A 24,995-nucleotide genomic window follows, 5' to 3' on the forward strand; every position below is an offset into this window, starting at 1 on the left:
AGACACTTATCTACAGTGCCTTCGAAAAGTATTCAGACCCCTTGACTTTATTCAACATTTTGTTACGTTACAGCCTTATTCTAAAATGTATTTTTTTTTTACTCATCAATCTACACACAATACCCCATAATGACAAAGTGAAAACAGGTTTTAAGAAATGTTAGCAAATTTATAAAAAGCAAAAAAAACTGAAATACCTTATTTACATAAGTATTCAGACCCTTTGCTATGAGACTCGAAATTGAGCTCAGGTGCATCCTGTTTACATTGATCATCTTTGAGATGTTTCTACAACTTGATTGGAGTCCACCTGTGGTAAATTCAATTGATTGGACATGATTTGGAAAGGCACACATCTGTCTATATAAGGTCCCACAGTTGACAGTGCATGTCAGAGCAAAAACCAAGCCATGAGGTTGAAGGAATTGTCCGTAGAACTTGAAGACAGGATTGTGTTGAGGCACAGATCTGGGGAAGGGTAAAATAATACATTCTGCAGCATGGAAGGTCCCCAAGAACACAGTGGCCTCCATCATTCTTAAATGGAAGAAGTTTGGAACCACCAAGACTCTTTCTAGAGCTGGCTGCCATCGAGGGAGAAGAACCTTGGTCAGGGAGGTGACCAACAACCCGATGGTCACTCTGACAGAGCTTTAGAGTTCCTCTGTGGAGATGGATGAACCTTCCAGAAGAACAACCATCTCTGCAGCACTCCACCAATCAGGCCTTTATGGTAGAGTGGCCAGACAGAAGCCACTCCTCAGTAAAAGGCACATGACAGCCCGCTTGGAGTTTGTCAAAAGGCACCTAAAGGACTCTCAGACCATGAGAAACAAGATTGTCTTGTCTGATGAAACCAAGATTGAATTATTTGACCTGAATGCCAAGCATCACGTCTGGAGGAAACCTGGCACCATCCCAACGGTGAAGCATGGTGGTGGCAGCATCATGCTGTGGGGATGTTTTTCAGCAGCAGGGACTGGGAGACTAGTCAGGATCGGGGCAAAGCTGAACGGAGCAAAGTACAGAGAGATCGTTGATGAAAACCTGCTCCAGAGTGCTCGGGACCTCAGACTGGGCCGACGGCTCATCTTCCAACAGGACAACGACCCTAAGCACACAGCCAAGACAATGGAGGAGTGGCTTCGGTACAAGTCTCTGAATGTCCTTGAGTGGCCCAGACAGAGCCCAGACTTGAACGCATTCGAACATCTCTGGAGAGACCTGAAAATAGCTGTGCAGCAACACTCCCCATCGAACCTGACAGAGCTTGAGAGGATCTGCAGAAAAGAATGGGAGAAACTCCCCAAATACAGGTGTGCCAAGCTTGTAGCGTCATACCCAAGAGGATTCGATGCTGTAATCGCTGCCAAAGGTGCTTCAACAAAGTACTGGTCTGAAAACGTTTGTAAATGTGATATTTCAACAACAACAAAAAATCATACATTTTTTTGCATGAAGGCAGGGTAAAGTGACTATCCAGCATACCAAAATTGGTTCTGTGAAAGTTCCCAGAATGTTCTCATAACACAAAAACTGCCCAGAAAAACACTGTGCTGATGATTACAGTGTGTTTGTATAAAACATTTGTCTGATGTTGCAAGAACGATCCTTAAAAACATTTAATTTGTTATTTAAGTGTTCCCAGAATGTTTCATTAGGTTGTGGGAACAGTCTGGTGGAAACATTGTGGGGACACAAAAATTGTCCAGTCTTGGTTACGGTTGTGTGTGTATCACTAAAGTTTAAAATGCCCTTTGAATGAAATAATGTGCAGATTGTCAACATATGAAGTGGAAAAATATGGTTGTGTTTGTATGATTAAATGCTGTTCAAATGTCCTTTGAATGACATTAAAATGCCATGTGTCTCTATATCACCTACAATACAGTCCTCAGATGAGAATTACCATTCAATCTACAATACAGTCCTCAGATGAGAATTACCATTCAATCTACAATACAGTCCTCAAATGAGAATTACCATTCAATCTACAATACAGTCCTCAGATGAGAATTACCATTCAATCTACAATATAGTCCTCAAATGAGAATTACCATTCAATCTACAATACAGTCCTCAAACGAGAATTACCATTCAATCTACAATACAGTCCTCAGATGAGAATTACCATTCAATCTACAATACAGTCCTCAGATGAGAATTACCATTCAATCTACAATACAGTCCTCAGATGAGAATTACCATTCAATCTACAATACAGTCCTCAGATGAGAATTACCATTCAATCTAGAGAGAAACACAACAGGGATGTTTTCCAGTCTGCTTTAATGGCAGCCATGTTCTATATATGTTTGGTGGGACGTTGATGGAATATTCTCCTAACCCACAGAAAACTAATCACATGAATATTCTTGAAATGTGTCTGGAACATTTAGTATCTTAAGTTCTGGGTAAGTTCTATTTGACATGTAGGGAATGGTCTCTTGGAAACATTCCTTGCACACCATGGGAACATTCCTATGAAAACGTTAGTGTATGACCTATGTGGTCGGCAGGTAGCCTAGCGGTTAAGAGCGTTGGGCCAGTTACCATGTAAATTTAAAATGCTTACCTTGCACTCTCTTTAGCCCCTGTCTCTGCACCGCCACAGGTAGAGGTGATGGTGGAGGTGAGGAAACACGCTCCTGACGCTTCATCGGTGGTGGGCTCTCCTTCTTCACCCCGTTGCTAAGGGCAACCCCGCTCAGAACCCTGGTGGTCGTCATGGCGTCGGGACGGGAGAAGGAAGCGATCCTCTGCAGGATGGAACCCACGCTTTCTCTCTCTGACATCATTTCCCGTGGCTGGGTGTGCTCCAGTGGCAGGGGGGTGGAGGGGGCCAGGTGTCCTACCTGAGGTCTGAGGGAGAGCAGGTTGAGCTGAGGGGTCTGGGCGGGGGACAGGGGGACAGGGGACTGGCTCACCTTAGGGACAGGCTTGGCCCCCGGGGGGGAGGTAGGTGGGGGAGAGCGGGGGAGGGAGGGGTTGATGTTGTTGTAGGAGAGGTGGTGGTTGGCGGCAGGAAGAGGAGTGAGGTCACCACCGGAGCTGTCCAGACTGCTGAGGGATGGGCTAGCTGAGACAGAGAGGCTGCTGGGATAGTGTGCTCTGGGGGGAGGTTTAGGGGGGTCAAACGAGGGGGAGGACGGGGGCTGGGCTGGGGCGTCTTCACCCCCACCAGACTGTCTAGATCCAGGGGAAACTTGTTGAGACGCTGCGTCTCTTTGGGTTTGGGCTGGGCCTGGTAGCTGTTGTGGTTCTGATTGGGAGAGTAGCATCCTTCCTTCCCAAAGGGACTGGTGTTATAATGGCGCTGGGATCCGCCATTCAAACCCACATTGGCGTTGCCATACCTCACCCCTCCACCTCCAGCCCCCGCACCCCCATCACCCCGCCTCCTCCTTCCCCGATCTGGAGGTCCAGACTGGGCATGGATCCGTGGCTGACTCCCCTGGGCTCTGGAGCTCCCAGCCCCATAGGCCCCTCTAGCTCAGAGTGAAACACACTCCCATGGGAAGAGAACTTCTTCCCCATCCCCAGGCCCACGCCACGCTGCTGCCCAGGACGCTGCTCCATCTGTGGGCTAGTGAAGTAGGACAGAGACCCTGGCTTGCCTGGAGGTACCCCTCCTCCTCCTTCTCCTCCACCTCCCTGGATGGAATACTCCAGACTAGAAGAGGAGCTATGGAGACTATCATTATCGCTGCCTGGGCCAGAGAGAGAGGAGGAGAAACCCTTAGGGTTGAACTTGTTCTGGAAGGAAGAGGCCCTGGTGATGCCTCCGGAGCTCCCTCCATTGTTGTTGATGGTGGGTCTGTTCATGGCTCTGTTGAAGGAGAGACTGGAGACCATGCGGGACTTGAATACAGGGCTCTGGGCAGGGCTGGGGTTGGTACCAAGACTGATCCGGGAGCGGAAGGCAGGGGAGCCGTGGTTGGAGGTGGGGAACCCTCGACCCTCGTTGGTCTTGTTGAGGAGGGAGGTGGAGGAGAGGGGGGAGGGAACGGGGGAGGAGGGGGAGAAGGGAGGATGCTCGTCCACGTCATCGACGTCGAAGGATCTTTTCAAAGCTGTGGAAGAGAGAGAAGGAGATATGGGCAGAGGTGGGGGGGGGGGGAGGGAAGGGAGGGAGGGAGGGGGAAGAGGGAGGGGGAGAGGAGGAAGAGGAAGGGGGGACGGGGAGAGAGAGGGGGTAGATGGAGAGACAAGGAGGGAGGAAGGGAGGGTTAATAAGTGAGTTAATTAATAACAGTTGATTTGAATAGTTGTAACATGAAATAACATAAAATGAATACACTTACGAACTGTTCTTATTTAAGTTACAATATTCTACCTTTATTTAACCAGGTAGGCCTGTTGAGAACAAGTTCTCATTTACAACTGCGACCTGGCCAAGATAAGCAAAGCAGTGCGACACATACAACAACACAGAGTTACACATGGAATAAACAAACATACAGTCAATAATACAGTAGAAAAGTCTACATACAGTGTGTGAAAATGAAGTATGATTAGGGAGGTAAGGCAATAAAAAGGCCACAGAGGCGAAATAATTACAATTTAGCAATTAAACACTGGAGTGATAGATGTGCAGAAGATGAATGTGCAAGTAGAGATACTGGGGTGCAAAGGAGCGAGTATTGAGAGGGGAGGCTGGAGGGGTTGTTTTGTGAAGGCTTTATGTTATACTGAATAAATGTAGATATTGTCGTCCATGTTTTAAGGAGCCATGGGACGTCTTTCAGTGAGGTTCGTATCGGCGGAATCTTTTGCTTAATGTACACGGTGACAAAAACATTTTATTCTCTGAAAGACTACAACTCCTGATCTGGCCCGTCCCTCCCCCAACATGGGCTTTTCTGAAAGGGAGGCAGACACCACACCAAACCCTCTGGGCAAAACTGAAAGAGCTGACCAGACTCAATGGCTTAAAGTGATTGCTCTATCAACATGAATTAGACTATGGAGTTTTTTGTGATGTTCTCTTAACTAGCTACATGGTGAAATTCAACCCTATATTTCAACTGGAACATAGTGAAGAGGATTCAAAACATAGAGTTGGATTTAGCTAGAAGCTCAGGTATAGCCGATGCTAGCACCAAGAGGGCAGATGACAAATATGGTGCCTAGCTAAGTAAGTTATTTTTCCTGCAAGCTACCTGACTAGCTAGCTAAGTAAATTATGTTTCATACAAGCCACCTAGCTAGCTAACTAACTTTAATTTATCTACTGAAACTCATTATGTATTGACATACTACTGTACAGTTGAAGTCGGAAGTTTACATACACTTTGGAATCATTAAAACTCGTTCTTCAACCACTCCACAAATGTCTTGTTAACAAACTATAGTTTTGGCAAGTCGGTTAGGACATCTACTTTGTGCATGACACAATAACTTTTTCCAACAATTGTTTACAGACAGATTATTTCACTTATAATTCACTGTATCACAATTCCAGTGGGTCAGAAGTTTACATACATTAAGTTGACTGTGCCTTTCAACAGCTTTGAAAATTCCAGAAAATGATGTCATGGCTTTAGAGGCTTCTGATAGGCTAATTGACATAATTTGAGTCAATTGGAGGTGTACCTGTGGATGTATTTCAAGGCCTACCTTCAAACTCAGTGACTCTTTGCTTGACATCATGGGAAAATCAAAAGAAATCAGCCATGACCTCTGGTTCATCCTTGGGAGCAATTTCCAAACGCCTGAAGGTACCACGTTCATCTCTACAAACAACAGTATGCAAGTATGAACACCATGGGACCACGCAGCCGTCATACCTCTCAGGAAGGAGACGCGTTCTGTCTCCTAGAGATCAACAAACTTTGGTGCAAAAAGTGCAAATCAATCCCAGAAAAACAGCAAAGGACCTCGTGAAGATGTTGGAGGAAACAGGTACAAAAGTACCTATATCCACTGTAAAACGAGTCCTATATCGACATAACCTGAAAGGCCGCTCAGCAAGGAAGAAGCCACTGCTCCAAAACCGCCATACAAAAGCCAGACTACGGTTTGCAACTGCACGTGGGGACAAAGATTGTAGTTTTCGGAGAAATGTCCTCTGGTTTGATGAAACAAAAATAGAACTGTTTGGCCATAATGACCATCGTTACGTTTGGAAGAAAAAGGGGGAGGCTTGCAAGCCGAAGAACACCATCCCAAACGTGAAGCACGGGGGTGGCAGCATCATGTTGTGGGGGTGCTTTGCTGCAGGAGGGACTGGTGCACTTTACAAAATTATGTGGATATACTGAAGCATCATCTCAGGACATCAGTCAGGAAGTTAAAGCTTGGTTGCAAATGGGTCTTCCAAATGGACAATGACCCCAAGCATAATTCCAAAGTTGTGGACAACAAAGTCATTGAAGTGGCCATCACAAAGCCCTGACCTCAATTCTATAGAAAATGTATGGGCAGAAATAAAAAAGCGTGGGCGAGCAAGGAGGCCTACAAACCTGACTCAGTTACACCAGCTCTGTCAGGAGGAATGGGCCAAATTTCACCCAACTTTACTGTGGAAAGCTTGTGGAAGGCTACCCGAGACGTTTGACCCAAGTTAAACAATTTAAAGGCAATGCTACCAAATACTAATTGAGTGTATGTAAACTTCTGACCCACTGGGAATGTGAAGGAAATAAAAGCTGAAATAAATAATTCTCTCTACTATTATTCTGACATTTCACATTCTTAAAATAAAGTGGTGATCCTTACTGACCTAAGACAGGGCATTTTCACTAGGATTAAATGTCAGGAATTGTGAAAAACTGAGTTTAAATGTATTTGGCTAAGGTGTACGTAAACTTCCGACTTCAACTGTTTCTGAATGTCTAACATCTGTTTGATGCTAGAGAGCCCCGTACAGCTTATACAAATATCTTCTGTGAATCCATACAGGCAGACAAATTTAGAAAACGGATATGAAATACTGAATGCCATCTATTTTTTATTTAAACTTTATTTAATTTACCAGTCCATAGATACACAGAATGTCATCATAGGGTGTATCGTCCAGTATACGATGCCCAGACCCGTCCTCCAATTATGTTTGAAACACATCTCACTGACCTAGAATTGCCTTGGACAGCATGAAAACAAACCCAGATTTCCCCCAGGGTGAAATTTCCCTTTAACCTGGCAGTAGTGATGAGGGCTATCTTTACAGGGTGATGTCATGAGGCCTCAAAGAGAGATCAAACAGTAGGTCTGTAATTATGGCCTGGGCACTAACAACGGTTCTGTCTGGAGGCACACACACACACACACACACACACACACACACACACACACACACACACACACACACACACACACACACACACACACACACACACACACACACACACACACACACACACACACACACACACACACACACACACCTGATATAGGCTGCTAATACAACATGGACAGTCTTCAAAGTAGAGCAGTTAGGGATGATGAAAGCTCCAGAGAAGAAGAGTTGACTTTACAAATGCCACACTTTGTATCTCTCTGTCTGAACCAAATGTGCCAATTTAACACACAACTCCTATATAGGATGTTTCCATGTAAAAGGACCCATGAGCACAAACATGTGAAGTTCGCAGGAGCATGTCAAATTGGGTGTCAAATGAAAGCTAAGAGTATATGTTTTAAAGAAATTAAGAGATATCCATTTTTTTTCAATGATTTTCTATGCAAAAAAACCAAAAAGGCTTTGATTTCTGGTCAAACAGACGGAAAAAGGGTTTTTAGAAATGCATTAAAAACACAACAATGTTGACGTAAAGACCCCTGACAACTAATATCAACACATATATTTAGTTTAGGAGAAAGTATTTGCCTTCTGTATGTTCAAGAAGCATTGCCTTGTTCCATGTAATTCTGTTACCAACAACCCACATATCTTTATAACTATTTTCTAATTTCTCTCCCTCATCAGGAGGGAGGATTATAAAAGTTCACAGAAAGTAAAGGTTGACCTACCAATTAGTTATAGAGGGTTTACTGGTCTAAAGTTTGTTTATTCATTATTAAGTGATTAAAACAGGTAATTCTGTTACCAAATCGGTACCAGAATTACCAAATAATCTGTAATGGAACTACTGCAATTGAATTGGCTACAATGGGAAACCATAGTAGTCACCTGCTACTGTCCTCCCTTCCACTGACATACTGTTATGTTCAGCTCATAGGGTCTGAACTCTACTGTCCTCCCTTCCACTGACATACTGTTATGTTCAGCTCATAGGGTCTGAACTCTACTGTCCTCCCTTCCACTGACATACTGTTATGTTCAGCTCATAGGGTCTGAACTCTACTGTCCTCCCTTCCACTGACATACTGTTATGTTCAGCTCATAGGGTCTGAACTCTACTGTCCTCCCTTCCACTGACATACTGTTATGTTCAGCTCATAGTGTCTGAACTCTACTGTCCTCCCTTCCACTGACATACTGTTATGTTCAGCTCATAGTGTCTGAACTCTACTGTCCTCCCTTCCACTGACATACTGTTATGTTCAGCTCATAGTGTCTGAACTCTACTGTACTCTACTGTACTGAACTCTACTGTACTCTACTGTACTGAATGCTACTCTACTGTGCTGTACTGAACGCTACTCTACTGTGCTGTACTGAACGGAACTCTACTGTACTTTACTAAACTCTACTCTACTGTGCTGTACTGAACTGAACTCTACTCTATTCTACTGTACTGTGCTCTACTGTGCTGTACTGAACGGAACTCTACTGTACTTTACTGAACTCTACTCCACTGTACTCTATTCTACTGTACTGTGCTCTACTGTACTGAACTCTACTGTACTGAACTGAACTCTACTGAGCTGAACTCTACTGTGCTGTGCTGCACTGTGCAGTACTGAACTCTACTGTGATGTACTGTGATGCCCAAACTTGTGAAACATAGATGCCTGGGATTGTTTCCGTTTTAGACCAACAAAATGTGGTCTTGTTTTGGAGCGGAGCTCATTACAATAATAGCCAGTGTGTTGAATATTACCCAAACATGCAGAAGAAGGATTCTTCATATTTCTACCTTAGTGTACCTATTTAGGATACATCCCCATGAAGAGAATTATATTCATATCCATCATTATGTATTTCTGTGTAGTACAGATCAGGGACCCGTGATGTCATTCCATGACTGTAATTCTGGATGTTTATTTTATTTTTTTTTTAATTTAACTAAGTTAAGAACAAATTCTTATTTACAATGACGGCCTACCCCGGACCAAACCTGGACGACGCTGAGCCAATTGTGCACTGCCCTAGGGGACTCCCAATCATGGCCAAATGTGATAGAGCCTGGATTTGAACCAGGGACTGTAGTGACACCTCTTGCACTGAGATACAGTGCCTTAGACCACTGTGCCACAAGCACTTCACCAACTGTAGTTCAATACCCAAAACATATTTGTTCAAAGTCAAGCTGTCAGGTCATAGCTGACAGCCCAGTCTTTCTGCAGACATCGTTGGATCTTAATTCAGAGCAGAAATTTAACTGAGTGTTTTGGAAAATCTGGATAAATAAACTGAGGGAGATTTGACCCTTCTGTACAGTTCCATTGATTGTTCACAGTCGTCCTTCTTCATAGAGTTGTATGGTTTGTTGAACTTTAAAATCAATGGTTTTTGTTTGGCATACATTTTAAAGTGAAAAATCTGAGTCAAGGCGGGTTTCCGTTTTCCGTGGAATTGCCCTAAAACAAAAAAGATAAAACTCAAAAGTCCATCAACATCTAAAATGTGAAATCTACATTTGCCAAACTGAGTTATTCTGTCTTAGTGAAACGCTGAGAAACTAAACAAGAAGAGGAAAACGTTGAAACTTAAAGTCCCCCAAAAAAGTTTGATCCTGTGAAGTGTGACAGAGTTTCTTTAATCACTCTTTCTCCTTTCTCTCTCTCGTTTTCTCTTGCTCTCTGTCTCGGTCTCTCTCTTTATCGCTCCTCTCTCATTGTCCCTTTCCGTTTTTCTCTCTCTCTTTGAACACAAAGCGATCTGTGGTTAAACCTCTCCTGTTTCGACCTTTGCCTTTGTGTTACAGCAGCGTCGCTTCCTGTGTCCAACACACACACACACACACACACACACACACACACACTCCCTTCCTGCATCCCCTCCCTCTCTCCGTAGTGAGGGGTTTAGGCCAACAGACACAAAGGGGTGATTGAGGGAGCAGGGTGAGAGTCAGAGTCCAGAGAGGTTTGGTTACAGCAGACCCCAACACAACACAGGATTCATCTCACCAAATAAATGGAGGGGAGAGAGAGACAGAGAGAGAGAGGACAGAGACAGGACAGAAGAAGAGGACAGAGAGAGGGCATAGAGAGAGGATAGTACAGAGAGAGAAGGGAAAGAGAGATAGAGAGAGAGAAGACAGAGAGAGAGAGGGCATATATAGAGAGAGGAAACCATCTCAACAGAGAAAAATGTCCTTCTCTGTGCTACCTGAGTGTACAAAACATTAGGAACACCTACTCTTTCCATGACAGACTGACCAGGTGAATCCAGTGAAAGCTATGATCCCTTATTGATGTCACTTGTTAAATGCACTTCAATCAGTGTAGATGAAGGGAAAGAGACAGGTTAAAGAAGGATTTTAAAACCTTGAGACAATTGAGACATGGATTGTGTATGTGAGCCATTCAGAGGGTGAATGGGCAAGACAACATATTTAATTGCCGGTTTGAGTGTGTCACACTCAACAGTTTTTGTGTGTATCAAGAATGGTCTCCCATCCAAAGGACATCCAGCCAACTGGACACAACTGTGGGAAGCATTGGAGTCAACATGGTGCCAGCATCCCTGTGGAACGCTTTCAACACCTTGTAGAGTCCATGACCCGACGAATTGAGGCTGTTCTGAGAGCAAAAGGTGGTGCAACTCAAAATTAGGAAGGTGTTCATAATGTTTTGTACACTATGTGTATATCCCCCACTAGAATCCCCATACTTTAACGATGACAGATTCTCCATCCTAGAGAGGGAGATCAATCATTTCCAGACCCAGGGACATGTACTAATTCTGGCAAACTAAACGCCAGAACGATTCCCACTAATGATCAAAATCCACAAAAAAGCACTGCCCACAAAATGAGGTGGAAACTGAGCTGCACTTCCTAACCTCCTGCCAAATGTATTGGGAGATATCAAAGACACATATTTCCCTCAGATTACACAGACCCACAAAGAATTTGAAAACAAATCCAATCTTGATAAACTCTCATTTCTATTAGATGAAATACAACAGCGCTTCTACACCTGCATTGTTTGCTGTTTGGGGTTTTAGGCTGGGTTTCTGTACAGCACTTTGAGATATCAGCTGATGTAAGGGCTATATAAATACATTTGATTTGATTTGAACAGTGTGCCATCACAGGAGCAAGATTTGTGACCTGTTGCCACAAGAAAAGGGCAACCATGTATCTGTTTATTTATTTTCCCTTTCATACTTCAACTACTTGCACATTGTTACAACACTGTACAATGATATAACATTTGAAATGTCTATATTATCATTTCTGATTGTTTATTTCCCATGTTTATTGTCTATTCTACTTGCTTTGGCAATGTAAACACGTTTCCCATGCCAATAAAGCCCTTTCAATTAAATTGAGAGACAGTACAGAGACAGGACAGAGACAGGACAGAGAGAGGACAGAGAGAAGGGTGTAAGCCAAGCTGATCCCAACAGAACAACCCCAGAATGACTAAACTAAAATATGACAGTAAGAGAATGAACTACTATAGCAGTGAGTTGAACAGCAGTAGAAGTGTTGGCAGAGACAGGAAGGTCACGCCGATAGGTAAAAGTTAGAAAGATATAGGCAAGGGAAGGTCACGCCGATAGGTAAACGTTAGAAAGATATAGACAAGGGAAGGTCACGCCGATAGGTAAAAGTTAGAAAGATATAGGCAAGGGAAGGTCACGCCGATAGGTAAAAGTTAGAAAGATATAGACAAGGGAAGGTCACGCCGATAGGTAAAAGTTAGAAAGATATAGGCAAGGGAAGATCACGCCGATAGGTAAACGTTAGAAAGATATAGACAAGGGAAGGTCACGCCGATAGGTAAAAGTTAGAAAGATATAGACAAGGGAAGGTCAAGCCGATAGGTAAAAGGTAGAAAGATATAGACAAGGGAAGATCACGCCGATAGGTAAAAGTTAGAAAGATATAGACAAGGAAAGATCACGCCGATAGGTAAAAGTTAGAAAGATATAGACAAGGGAAGATCAAGCCGATAGGTAAAAGTTAGAAAGATATAGGCAAGGGAAGGTCACGCCGATAGGTAAAAGTTAGAAAGATATAGACAAGGGAAGATCACGCCGATAGGTCAAAGTTAGAAAGATATAGACAAGGGAAGATCACGCCGATAGGTCAAAGTTAGAAAGATATAGACAAGGGGAAGGACACGCCGATAGGTAAATAGATATCGGGCGTTGTGACAGTTCTTTAAGATACTCTTCAAAAGAGGTTTTGGAAGATGGGCAGGGACTCCGCTGTCCTGACTTCAGGGGGAAGCATGTTCCACCATTAGGGTGCCAGGACAGAGAAGAGCTTTGACTGAGCTGAGCGGGAGCTGCCCTCCCCTAGGGGTGGGAGGGCCAAGAGACCAGAGGTGGCGTAATGGATTGCTCGGGTTGGAATGTACGGTTTGAGCATAGCCTGAAGGTAAGGAGGGGCGGTTCTCCTTGCTGCCCCTGTTGGCAAGCACCAGGGTCTTGAAGATGATGTGAGCTTCGACAGGAAGACAGTATAGTGTAATGAGGAGAGGGGTGACATGGGAGAACTTAGGAAGGTTGAACACCAGACAGGCTGCAGCATTCTGGATAAGTTGCAGGGGTTTGATGCCAAAAGCGGGGAGCTCAGCCAACAGAAAGTTGCAGTAATCTAGACAGGCAATGACAAGTGCCTGGATTAGGACCTACACCACTTCCTGTGTGAGGAAAGGCCGTACTCTACGGATGTTGTAGAGCATGAACCTGCAGGAATGAGTCACTGCTTTGATGTTTGCAGAGAACAACAGGGTGTTGTCTAGGGTCACACCAAGGTTCTTTGCGCTCTGGGAGGGGAACACTATGGAGTTGTCATGTAGAGGTCTTGGAGCGGGCAGGCCTTTCACAGGAAGGAATAGCGGCTCTGTCTTGTCAAGGTTGAGCTTGAGGTGGTGGGCCGACATCCAAGCTGAGAGGTCTGCCAGGCACGCAGAGATGTGTGTCGCTACCCAGGGTGTCAGAAGGTGAAAAGGAGAAGAGTAGTTGTGTCATCTTCATAGCAATGATAGGAGAGACCATGTGAGGATATGACAGAGCCGAGACAATCCAGAGACACATTTTATTGACTGTTATAAAAATGGGAACATAAGCAACTTAATCTTCCAGACAGACCATCCCCTGGTAGTGCTATAAGAGCACACTGCCCCATGTCAAGAGTTAGTTTTAGCGATGGGTAGAAATGAAGGATACTAGACAATGAAGAATCTGGGTCAGCCAATGTCAACCTGTACAAGTCTGGAACAGTATTGGTACAGGGCAACCCCAAACAGTTTCAACAGACTTCCACAGAATCAAAGAGGGAGCGCAGCAGGAGAAGATCTCTCTTGGTGAAGACTACTCCACCCCGAGCGAGTCAAACCATACCTCTTCCTTAAACAACCCCACAGATGAGCAACCCCAAGCAGAGAGTCAACCTCCCAGTACAGGGTACTACTCCCTCACTGAAATGAAGGATAAATTCACCCAGCAGGAGGTAAGGCAGGCGGAGCTGGAAAAGTCAGCCCAAAAAATGGTCCAGCACAACAACACCCCTCAACCAGACCTGGAGAGCTGGAGGGGGAGAGAGACATGTCTGCACTCTGGACTGTGGTGAGACAACTTCAACAGGAGAAAGAGCAGGAGAGGAAGGAGGAGGCCCAGCGGCAGGAGAAGATGAGAGCACTAGAGGAGAAGGTGTGAGTGCTGGAGGAGAAGGTGAGAGTGCTGGAGGAGAAGATGAGAGGACTAGAGGAGAAGGTGAGAGTGCTGGAGGAGAAGATGAGAGGACTAGAGGAGAAGGTGAGAGTGCTGGAGGAGAAGGTGAGGGCACTAGAGGAGAAGGTGAGAGCGCTAGAGGAGAAGGTGAGAGTGCTGGAGGAGAAGGTGAGAAAGATGATGTGTGACAAAGAACAACCTAAGTCAGATCCTGACCAAAGTCTTGACACCACAGCAGAACAGATAAATGAAGGACCCCACCCCTCCTAGCACCCCGCCCCCCTGTCAGCCTCCTGATAGCCCTCCTGACAACCCCCCCCACACCCACTGAGGACACACACACAAGACAAAGTTTGTACTCCTTATGGGCTCAAACAGGAAGTATATACAACAAAATACACTTTTTCCCAACACAGACTGTCTACACTCTGGTGTCCAAACACCCAGCCGCCCTAGACCTTCTGTCTGAGGACCAACTAGGGTCACCCAGCCTCATAATAATACACGCAGGCACAAACGACCTGAGAACACAGCAGGAAAGGGTGGCCACAGCACTCAAGAGAGTGATTGAAAAAGCTTCTTCCACTTCCCCAAACTCACACGCTGGTTATCTCCACCCTGCTACCATGAAAAGACTTCCACCCTGCTACCATACAGCAAGTAAACGCAAGAATTTCCCATGACTGTGCCTCAAAATCAAACATCTAGCTGGCCTACCACTCTACCCTGAACTTGGACAGTCTTTATGACCAGGTCCACCTCTACAAGGCAGCAGAGCCCATCCTTGACTTGGACAGCCTTTATGACCAGGTCCACCTCTACAAGGCAGCAGAGCCCACCTTTGCCAGGACACTAAAGGACATAGACCTCAACTGTAGCCCCAACACTTCACACAGGAGCAACAGATCAATGGACACCCCGCCCGGACCAGCAAGACACTCTCCTAGACCTGTGGGACCCCCCCCCCCGACCTAGACCTAGAGGGCCCAAGCCAGGAGGGCCTACATCCAGACCACAGCACCACCAGCCACATCCACATCCACACACCAACCAATCAATACCCCGCAAACCAACCATGCCCACACCACATATAGGTCCCCTCAGATCAAACCTATGCCCCTCCTGCCCACCCCATGCCCCCCACTCCCGCAAAGAGTGCCTCAACATGGAAGTCACACATACGCCCAGGCCGTGAGCAGGCAAACAGGCCCAACCCCCCATCTTACACTAGCCCGCTGGTTGCCCTCTAAGTTACAGAGAGCTGGTAGTCCCATCCACGAAACTACCAGGTGTGAAACAGGGAAGGGACTCAGGGGGTATGCTAATTTGGTATAGAGCAGACCTAACTCACTAACTTACTCTATTAAATTAATCAAAATAGGAATATTTTACATTTGGCTAGAAATTCAAAAGGAAATGATCTTAACAGAGAAAAATGTCCTCCTGTGTGCTACCTATATATCCCCACTAGAATACTTTAAGGAAGACAGCTTCTCCATCCTGGAGGGGGAAATTAATAATTTCCAGGCCCAGGGACATGTACTAGTCTGTAGTGACCTAAATGCTTGAACTGGACAATAACCTGACACCCTCAGCACACAGGGGGACAAACACCTGCCTGGAGGTGACAGCATTCCCTCCCCCATATGCCCTCCTAGACACAACTATGACAACATAACCAACAAAAACGGGTCACAACTCCTGCAGCTCTGTCGCACACTGGGTATGTACTTTTACGGTAGGTACACCGATAGTTCATTTCTTGGCAGTAGTACTGTAGATTACTTTATCACTGACCAGAGTCTCTCAGAGCGTTCACAGTCAGCCCACTGACACCCCTATCAGATCACCACAAAATCACAGTCTACTTGAACAGAGCAATACTCATAATCAACCATAAGGCATCGAAGATGCATGCTATTAAGAAATTCTATAGATTGGAAGGATGGTAGTGTGGGAACTTACCAAAAAACTATTGGCCAACAACAAATCCAATCCCCTCTAGACAACTTTCTGGACAAAATGTTTTCCTGCAAGAGTGAAGGTGTAAACCTAGCAGTAGGATGCCTGAGCAATACTGCATATTTGACCTACCAGCTAACATATCAAAAATGTAAATTACGGCAGAAAACCTAAGACAACAAACAACAATTAAAAACCTAAGAAAGAAATTAAGAAACCTATCCAACCAAAAACACAGAGAATCAAAAAACCTTAGCTTATGCCTACACTATTGTGAAACACTAAAACAATACAGAAATACACAATGGTAAAAGAAGGAACAGCACGTCAGAAATCAGCTCAATGTAATTGAAGAATCCATAGACTCTAACCACTTCTGGAGAAATTGGAAAACACTAAACAAACAACATACGAAGAGTTATCTGTCCAAAACGGATAAACCACTTTTCCAAACCTTTTGACCAAAGAACAAACAGCAAAAACATATACATGATCAAATACAAATCATAGAATCGACTATTAAAGACTACCAGAACCCACTGGATTGTCCAATTACATTGAATTAACTACAGGACAAAATCTCCAACCCAAAAAGGCCTGTGGTGTTGATGGTATCCTCAATGAAATGACAAAATATACGGGCTACAAATTCCAATTGGCTATACTTAAACTCTTTAACACCATCCTTAGCTCTGGCATCTTCCCTAATATTTGGAACCAAGGTCTGATCACCCCAATCCACAAAAGTGGAGACACATTTTACCACAATAATTACAGTGGAATATGTGTCAGCAGCAATCTCTGATAAATCCTCTGCAGTATCATCAACAGCAGACTCCAACATTTCCTCAGTGAAAACAATGTCCGAGGCAAATGTGAAATTGGCTTCTCACCAAAATACCTTACAACAGACCACGTATTCACCCTGCACACCCTTATTGACAAACAAACATAACAAAACAAAAGCTAACTCTACTCTTGCTTTGTTTTTTTCAATAAAGCTTTTAACTCAATTTGGCATAAGGGTCTGCTATAGAAATGGATGAAAGCGGATGGAATGGATGGATGGAAAGCAGATGGAATGGATGGATGGAAAGCGGTGTTAGGGGGAAAACGTAGGACATTATAAAATCAAAACAAACAACGAGTGTGCAGTTAAAAGTGTCAATAAACACACAGATTTATTTCCACAGGGCCGTGGGGTGAGACAGGGATGCAGCTTGAGCCCTACCCTTTTCAACATATATATCAATGAATTGACAAGGGCACTAGAACAGTCTGCAGCACCCAGCCTCACCCAGCTGGACTTGGAAATCAAATGTCTAATGTTTGCAAATGATCCAGTGCTTCTGTCCCCAACCAAGGAGGTCCTACAGCAGCACCTAGATCTTCTGCACAGATTCTGTCAGACCTGGGCCCTGACAATGAATCTCAGTAAGACAAAAATAATGGTGTTCCAAAAAAGGTCCAGTTGCCAGGACCACAAATATAAATTCCATCTAGACACCATTGCCCTAGATCACACAAAAAACTATAAATACCTCGGCCTAAACATGAACAACACAGGTAACTTCCACAACACTATGAACGATCTAAGAGACAAGGCAAGAAGGGCCTTCTATGCCATCAAAAGGAACATAAAACTCAACATCCCAATGAGGATCTGGCTAAAAATACTTCAATCTGTTATTGCCCTCTATGGTTGTGAGGTCTGGGGTCAGCTCACCAACCAAGAATTCACAAAAAGGGACAAACAACCAATTGAGACTCTGTGTACAATGCAAAACCCCAAACAATGCAGAATTACGACTATAGCCGCTACTTATCAACATCCAGAAAAGAGCTGTTCAATTCTACAACCACCGAAAATGAAGTGATGCCCACACATTCCACCACAAAGCCCTCTCCTACAGAGAGATGAACCTGGAGAAAAGTCCCCTCAGACAGCTGGTTCTGGGGCTCTGTTCACAAACACAAACAGACCCCACAGAGCCTCAGGACATAAACACATTTAGATGCAACCAAATTCTGAGAAAATAAAAAGATAACTATTTGACAGACTGGAAAGAATCAACCAAAGAAACAGAGCAAATGTGAATACTATTTGGCCCTAAACAGAGAGTACACAGTGGCAGAACATCTGACCACTGAGACTGACCCAAAATGAAGAAAAACACTATGTACAGACCCAGTGAGCATAGCCTTGGTATTGAGAGAGGTTGCCACAGGCATACCTGGCTCTCAAGAGAAGACAGGCTATGTGCACACTGCCCACAAAATGAGGTGGAAACTGAGCTGCACTTCCTGACCTCCTGCCACATGTATGACCACATTAGAGACACATATTTCCCACAGATTACACAGATCCACAAATAATTTGAAAACAATCCTAATTTTGATAAAGTCCTATATCTGCAAGGTGAAATACAACAGTGTGCCATCACAGCAGCAAGATGTGAGGCTCGTTGCCATGAGAAAAGGGCTTCCAGTGGAGCACAAACAACATTGTAAATACAACCTATATTTTATCTATTTCCCTTTCATACTTCAACTATTTGCACATTGTTACAATACTGTATAAAATAAAATAACATTTTAAATGTCCATATTCTTGTCAAACTTTTTTTAGTGTAATGTTTACTAATTGTTTATTTCCCTTTTGCTTATCGTCTATTTAATTTGCTTTGTCAATGTAAACATATGTTTCCCATGCCAATAAAGCCCTTTGAATTGAGTTGAGATAAAGAAAGAGATGGTCAGAGACAGAAGGCTGAAGTGTTTTGGAATGAAAACAAAGAAGGGATACAGGTCTGTGGTTTATGACGTCAGAGGGGTCGAGTGTTGGTTCCCTGAGGAGGGGAGCAAACCCCATAGGATATAACCAAGGACACATAGTAAAGGACATGTCTCAAACCCCATAGGATATAACCAAGGACACATAGTAAAGGACATGTCTCAAACCCCTTAGGATATAACCAAGGAAACATAGTTAGTAAAGGACATGTCTCAAACCCCATAGGATATAACCAAGGAAACATAGTTAGTAAAGGACATGTCTCAAACCCCATAGGATATAACCAAGGAAACATAGTTAGTAAAGGACATGTCTCAAACCCCATAGGATATAACCAAGGAAACATAGTTAGTAAAGGACATGTCTCAATCCCCATAGGATATAACCAAGGAAACATAGTTAGTAAAGGACATGTCTCAAACCCCATAGGATATAACCAAGGACACATAGTAAGTAAAGGACATGCACCCTATTCCCTGTCTGGTTTGCATGGCCAGAAGTAGTGCTAGTACTAATGGGAGAAGTGTGTCATTACAGTGCTGTGTACGTGTCATTAGGATGATGTGTACGTGTCATTAGGCTAATGTGTACGTGTCATTAGGTTACTGTGTACGTGTCATTAGGGTGTTGTGTACGTGTCATTAGGGTGATGTGTACGTGACATTAGAGTAATGTGTACATGTCATTAGGGTGCTGTGTACGTGTCATTAGGGTAATGTGTACGTATCATTAGGATGATGTGTACGTGTCATTAGGGTGCTGTGTACGTGTCATTAGGGTAATGTGTACGTGTCATTAGGATGATGTGTACGTGTCATTAGGGTGCTGTGTACGTGTCACTAGGGTAATGTGTACGTGTCATTAGGGTGCTGTGTACGTGTCATTAGGGTGTTGTGTACGTGTCATTAGGGTGATGTGTACGTGACATTAGAGTAATGTGTACATGTCATTAGGGTGCTGTGTACGTGTCATTAGGGTGCTGTGTACGTGTCATTAGGGTAATGTGTACGTGTCATTAGGGTGCTGTGTAGGTGTCATTAGGATGATGTGTACGTGTCATTAGGGTGCTGTGTACGTGTCATTAGGGTGCTGTGTACGTGTCATTAGGGTAATGTGTACGTGTCATTAGGGTGATGTGTACGTGTCATTAGGGTGCTGTGTACGTGTCATTTGGGTGATGTGTACGTGTCATTAGGGTGATGTGTACGTGTCATTAGGGTAATGTGTATGTGTCATTAGGATGATGTGTACGTGTCATTAGGGTGCTGTGTACGTGTCATTAGGGTGATGTGTACGTGTCATTAGGGTGTTGTGTACGTGTCATTTGGGTGATGTGTACGTGTCATTAGGGTGATGTGTACGTGTCATTAGGATGATGTGTACGTGTCATTAGGATGATGTGTACGTGTCATTAGGGTGCTGTGTACGTGTCATTAGGATGATGTGTACGTGTCATTAGGATGATGTGTACGTGTCATTAGGGTGCTGTGTACGTGTCATTAGGGTAATGTGTACGTGTCATTAGGGTGCTGTGTACGTGTCATTAGGGTAATGTGTACGTGTCATTAGGGTGATGTGTACGTGTCATTAGGGTGTTGTGTACGTGTCATTAGGATGATGTGTACGTGTCATTAGGATGATGTGTACGTGTCCTTAGGGTGCTGTGTACATGTCATTAGGGTTATGTGTACGTGTCATTTGGGTGCTGTGTACGTGTCATTAGGATGATGTGTACGTGTCATTAGGGTGCTGTGTACGTGTCATTAGGGGGCTGTGTAGTGTAGGTACTGGTATTTTTCCATACCCGCAGGTGTTTTGGCCTGTCTTTTTGTAAACAGTAATGAGTTATCAGTGTATTGCGAACATACTTCTATCACCTCCTACCCTCCTACAGTACTGATCTTATCTACTCCCCTCAGGGCCACTCTCTGGGGCTGTGTGTGTGTGTGTGTGTGTGTGTGTGTGTGTGTGTGTGTGTGTGTGTGTGTGTGTGTGTGTGTGTGTGCCTGCATGCAAGTGTGTGCGTGCGTCTGGCGTGCATCAAGAAGTAAAGAACCATTGGTGTACAGATATTTTCAAACTTGGTTTAAGAATTAGAAATGTAATGTTCTTTGTATTAGCATTAGTCTTCTATCCCAACCAGGACAAAGAGGACTAAATATTCTATCCCAACCTGGACAAAGAAGACTAAATACTCTATCCCAACCAGGACAAAGAGGACTACATTTTCTATCCCAACCAGGACAAAGAGGACTAAATATTCTATCCCAACCAGGACAAAGAGGACTAAATATTCTATCCCAACCAGGACAAAGAGGACTAAATATTCTATCCCAACCAGGACAACGATGGCTAAATATTCTATCCCAACCAGGACAAAGAGGACTAAATATTCTATCCCAACCAAGACAAAGAGGGCTAAATACTGTATCCCAACCAGGACAAAGAGGTTAAATATTATATCCCAACCAGGACAAAGAGGACTAAATATTCTATCCCAACCAGGACAAAGAGGACTAAATATTCTATCCCAACCTGGACAAAGAGGACTAAATATTCTTTCCCAACCTGGACAAAGAGGATTAAATATTATATCCCAACCAGGACAAAGAGGACTAAATACTCTATCCCAACCAGGACAAAGAGGGCTAAATACTCAATACCAACCAGGACAAAGAGGTCTAAATATTCTATCCTAACCAGGACAAAGAAGACTAAATATTCTGTCCCAACCAGGACAAAGAGGCCTAAATATTCTTTCCCAACCTGGACAAAGAGGACTAAATATTATTTCCCAACCAGGACAAAGAGGACTAAATATTCTATCCCAACCTGGACAAAGAGGGCTAAATATTCTATCCCAACCAGGACAAAGAGGACTAAATATTCTATCCCAACCAGGACAACGATGGCTAAATATTCTATCCCAACCAGGACAAAGAGGACAAAATATTCTATCCCAACCAGGACAAAGAGGACTAAATATTCTATCCCAACCAGGACAAAGAGGACTAAATATTCTATCCCAATCAAGACAAAGAGGACTACATATTCTATCCCAACCAGGACAAAGAGGACTAAATATTCTATCCCAACCAGAACAAAGATGTCTAAACATTCTATCCAACCAGGACAAAGAAGACTAAATATTCTATCCCAACCAGGACAAAGATGACTAAATATTCTATCCCAACCAGGACAAAGACGACTAAATATTCTATCCCAACCTGGACAAAGAGGCCTAATATTATTTCCCAACCAGGACAAAGAGGATTAAATATTCTATCCCAAACTGGACAAAGAGGACTAAATCTTCTATCCCAACCAGGACAAAGAGGGCTAAATACTCTATCCCAAACAGGACAAAGAGGGCTAAATACTCTATCCCAACCAGGACAAAGACGACTAAATATTCTATCCCAACCTGGACAAAGAGGACTAAATATTATTTCCCAACCAGGACAAAGAGGCTTAAATATTCTATCACAAAATGGACAAAGAGGACTAAATCTTCTATCCCAACCAGGACAAAGAGGACTTAATATTATATCCCAACCAGGACAAAGAGGGCTAAATACTCTATCCCAACCAGGACAAAGAGGGCTAAATACTCTATCCCAACCAGGACAAAGAGGGCTAAATATTCTATCCCATACAGGACAAAGAGGCCAAAATATTCTATCCCAACCAGGACAAAGAGGACTAAATATTCTATCCCAACCAGGACAAAGAGGACTAAAAATGATGTCCCAACCAGGACAAAGAGGACTAAATATTCTATGCCAACCAGGACAAAGAGGATTAAATATTCTATCCCAACCTGGACAAAGAGGACTAAATCTTCTATCCCATCCAGGACAAAGAGGCCTAAACATTCTATCCCAACCAGGACAAAGAGGTTTAAATAATCTATCCCAACCTGGACAAAGAGGACTAAATCTTCTATCCCAACCAGGACAAAGAGGCCTAAATATTCTATCCCAACCAGGACAAAGAGGGCTAAATACTCTATCACAACCAGGACAAAGAAGACTAAATACTCTATCCCAACCAGGATAAAGAGGACTAAATATTCTATCCCAACCAGGACAAAGAGGCCTAACTATTCTATCCCAACCAGGACAAAGAGGACTAAATATTCTTTCCCAACCAGGACAAAGAGGACTAAATATTTATCCCAACCAGGACAAAGAGGGCTAAATCTTCTATCCCAACCAGGACAAAGAGGTTTAAAAATTCTATCCCAACCAGGACAAAGAGGACTAAATATTCTATCCCAACCAGGACAAAGAGGACTAAATATTCTATCCCAACCTGGACAAAGAGGACTAAATATTCTATCCCAACCAGGACAAAGAAGACTAAAAATTCTGTCCCAACCAGGACAAAGAGGACTAAATATTCTCTCCCAACCAGGACAAAGAGGCCTAAATATTATTTCCCAACCAGGACAAAGAGTATTAAATATTCTATCCCAACCTGGACAAAGCAGACTAAAAACTCTATCCCAACCAAGACAAAGAGGACTACATATTCTATCCCAACCAGGACAAAGTGGGCTAAATACTATATCCCAACCAGGACAAAGAGGACTAAATATTCTATCCCAACCAGGACAAAGAGGATTAAATATTCTATCCTAACCAGGACAAAGAGGACTAAATATTCTATCCCATCCAAACAAAAACTACTATTCTATCCCAACCAACAAGTGGGCTAAATACTATATCCAACCAGGACAAGAGGACTATCAAAGAGGATTAAATATTCTATCCTAACCAGGACAAAGAGGACTAAATATTCTATCCCAACCAGGACAAAGAAGATTAAATATTCTATCCCAACCTGGACAAAGAGGACTAAATCTTCTATCCCAACCTGGACAAAGATAAATAACTCTTCTATCCTATCCAGGACAAAGAGGACTAAATATTCTATCCCAACCAGGACAAAGAGGCCTAAATATTATTTCCCAACCAGGACAAAGAGTATTAAATATTCTATCCCAACCTGGACAAAGCAGACTAAAAACTCTATCCCAACAAAGACAAAGAGGACTACATATTCTATCCCAACCAGGACAAAGTGGGATAAATACTCTATCCCAACCAGGACAAAGAGAACTAAATATTCTATTCCAACCAGGACAAAGAGGATTAAATATTCTATCCTAACCAGGACAAAGAGGACTAAATATTCTATCCCAACCAGGACAAAGAAGACTAAATATTCTATCCCAACCTGGACAAAGAGGACTAAATCTTCTATCCCAACCTGGACAAAGATAAATAAGTATTCTATCCTATCCAGGACAAAGAGGACTAAATATTCTATCCCAACCAGGACAAAGAGGACTAAATATTCTATCCCAACCAGGACAAAGAGGACTAAATATTCTATCCCAACCTGGACAAAAAGGTATAAATCTTCTATCCTAACCAGGACAAAGAGGACTAAATATTCTATCCCAACCTGGACAAAGAGGACTAAATCTTCTATCCCAACCTGGACAAAGATAAATAAGTCTTCTATCCTAACCAGGACAAAGAGGACTAAATATTCTATCCCAACCAGGACAAAGAAGACTAAATATTCTATCCCAACCTGGACAAGGAGGACTAAATCTTCTATCCCAACCTGGACAAAGATAAATAAGTATTCTATCCTATCCAGGACAAAGAAGACTAAATATTCTATCCCAACCAGGACAAAGAGGACTAAATATTCTATCCCAACCTGGACAAAAAGGTCTAAATCTTCTATCCTAGCCAGGACAAAGACGACTAAATATTCTATCCCAACCAGGACAAAGAAGACTAAATATTCTATCCCAACCAGGACAAAGAAGACTAAATATTCTATCCCAACCTGGACAAAGAGGACTAAATCTTCTATCCCAACCTGGACAAAGATAAATAAGTCTTCTATCCTATCCAGGACAAAGAGGACTAAATATTCTATCCCAACCAGGACAAAGAGGACTAAATATTCTATCCCAACCAGGGCAAAGATGACTAAATCTTCTATCCCAACCTGGACAAAGAGGACTAAATCTTCTATACCAACCAGGACAAAGAGGACAAAATATTCTATCCCAACCAGAACAAAGAGGACTAAATCTTCTATCCCAACCTGGACAAAAAGGTCTAAATCTTCTATCCTAACCAGGACAAAGAGGACTAAATGTTCTATCCTAACCAGGACAAAGAGGACTAAATATTCTATCCTAACCAGGACAAAGAGGACTAGGTGTTTACA

At 43.4% G+C, this 24,995-nt stretch overlaps 2 protein-coding genes across 3 annotated transcripts in view; both read right to left on the bottom strand.

The window, feature by feature from the left end:
• LOC106593249 (neuronal-specific septin-3) overlaps nucleotides 1-3,137 on the bottom strand; it is a 116,207-nt gene extending 113,070 nt beyond the window's left edge. For both annotated transcript variants that reach the window (XR_006770111.1, XM_045719672.1), the window contains exon 1: nucleotides 2,576-3,137. Coding sequence is in view for 1 of the 2 variants with exons in the window: in XM_045719672.1 (XP_045575628.1) it covers nucleotides 2,576-2,798 (223 nt within the window). In the remaining variant the exon portion in view is untranslated. The remainder of the gene's footprint in view (nucleotides 1-2,575) is intronic.
• A 9-nt stretch (nucleotides 3,138-3,146) lies between these two features.
• LOC123743375 (uncharacterized) overlaps nucleotides 3,147-24,995 on the bottom strand; it is a 59,697-nt gene continuing 37,848 nt past the window's right edge. Inside the window, exon 2 of the mRNA XM_045719676.1 lies at nucleotides 3,147-4,073. Coding sequence (XP_045575632.1) covers nucleotides 3,358-4,073 — 716 coding nt within the window. The 3' untranslated portion in view covers nucleotides 3,147-3,357. The remainder of the gene's footprint in view (nucleotides 4,074-24,995) is intronic.

The sequence above is a fragment of the Salmo salar genome, chromosome ssa06, assembly GCF_905237065.1.
Source record: "Salmo salar chromosome ssa06, Ssal_v3.1, whole genome shotgun sequence".
In the NCBI taxonomy this organism is placed as follows: domain Eukaryota; kingdom Metazoa; phylum Chordata; class Actinopteri; order Salmoniformes; family Salmonidae; genus Salmo; species Salmo salar.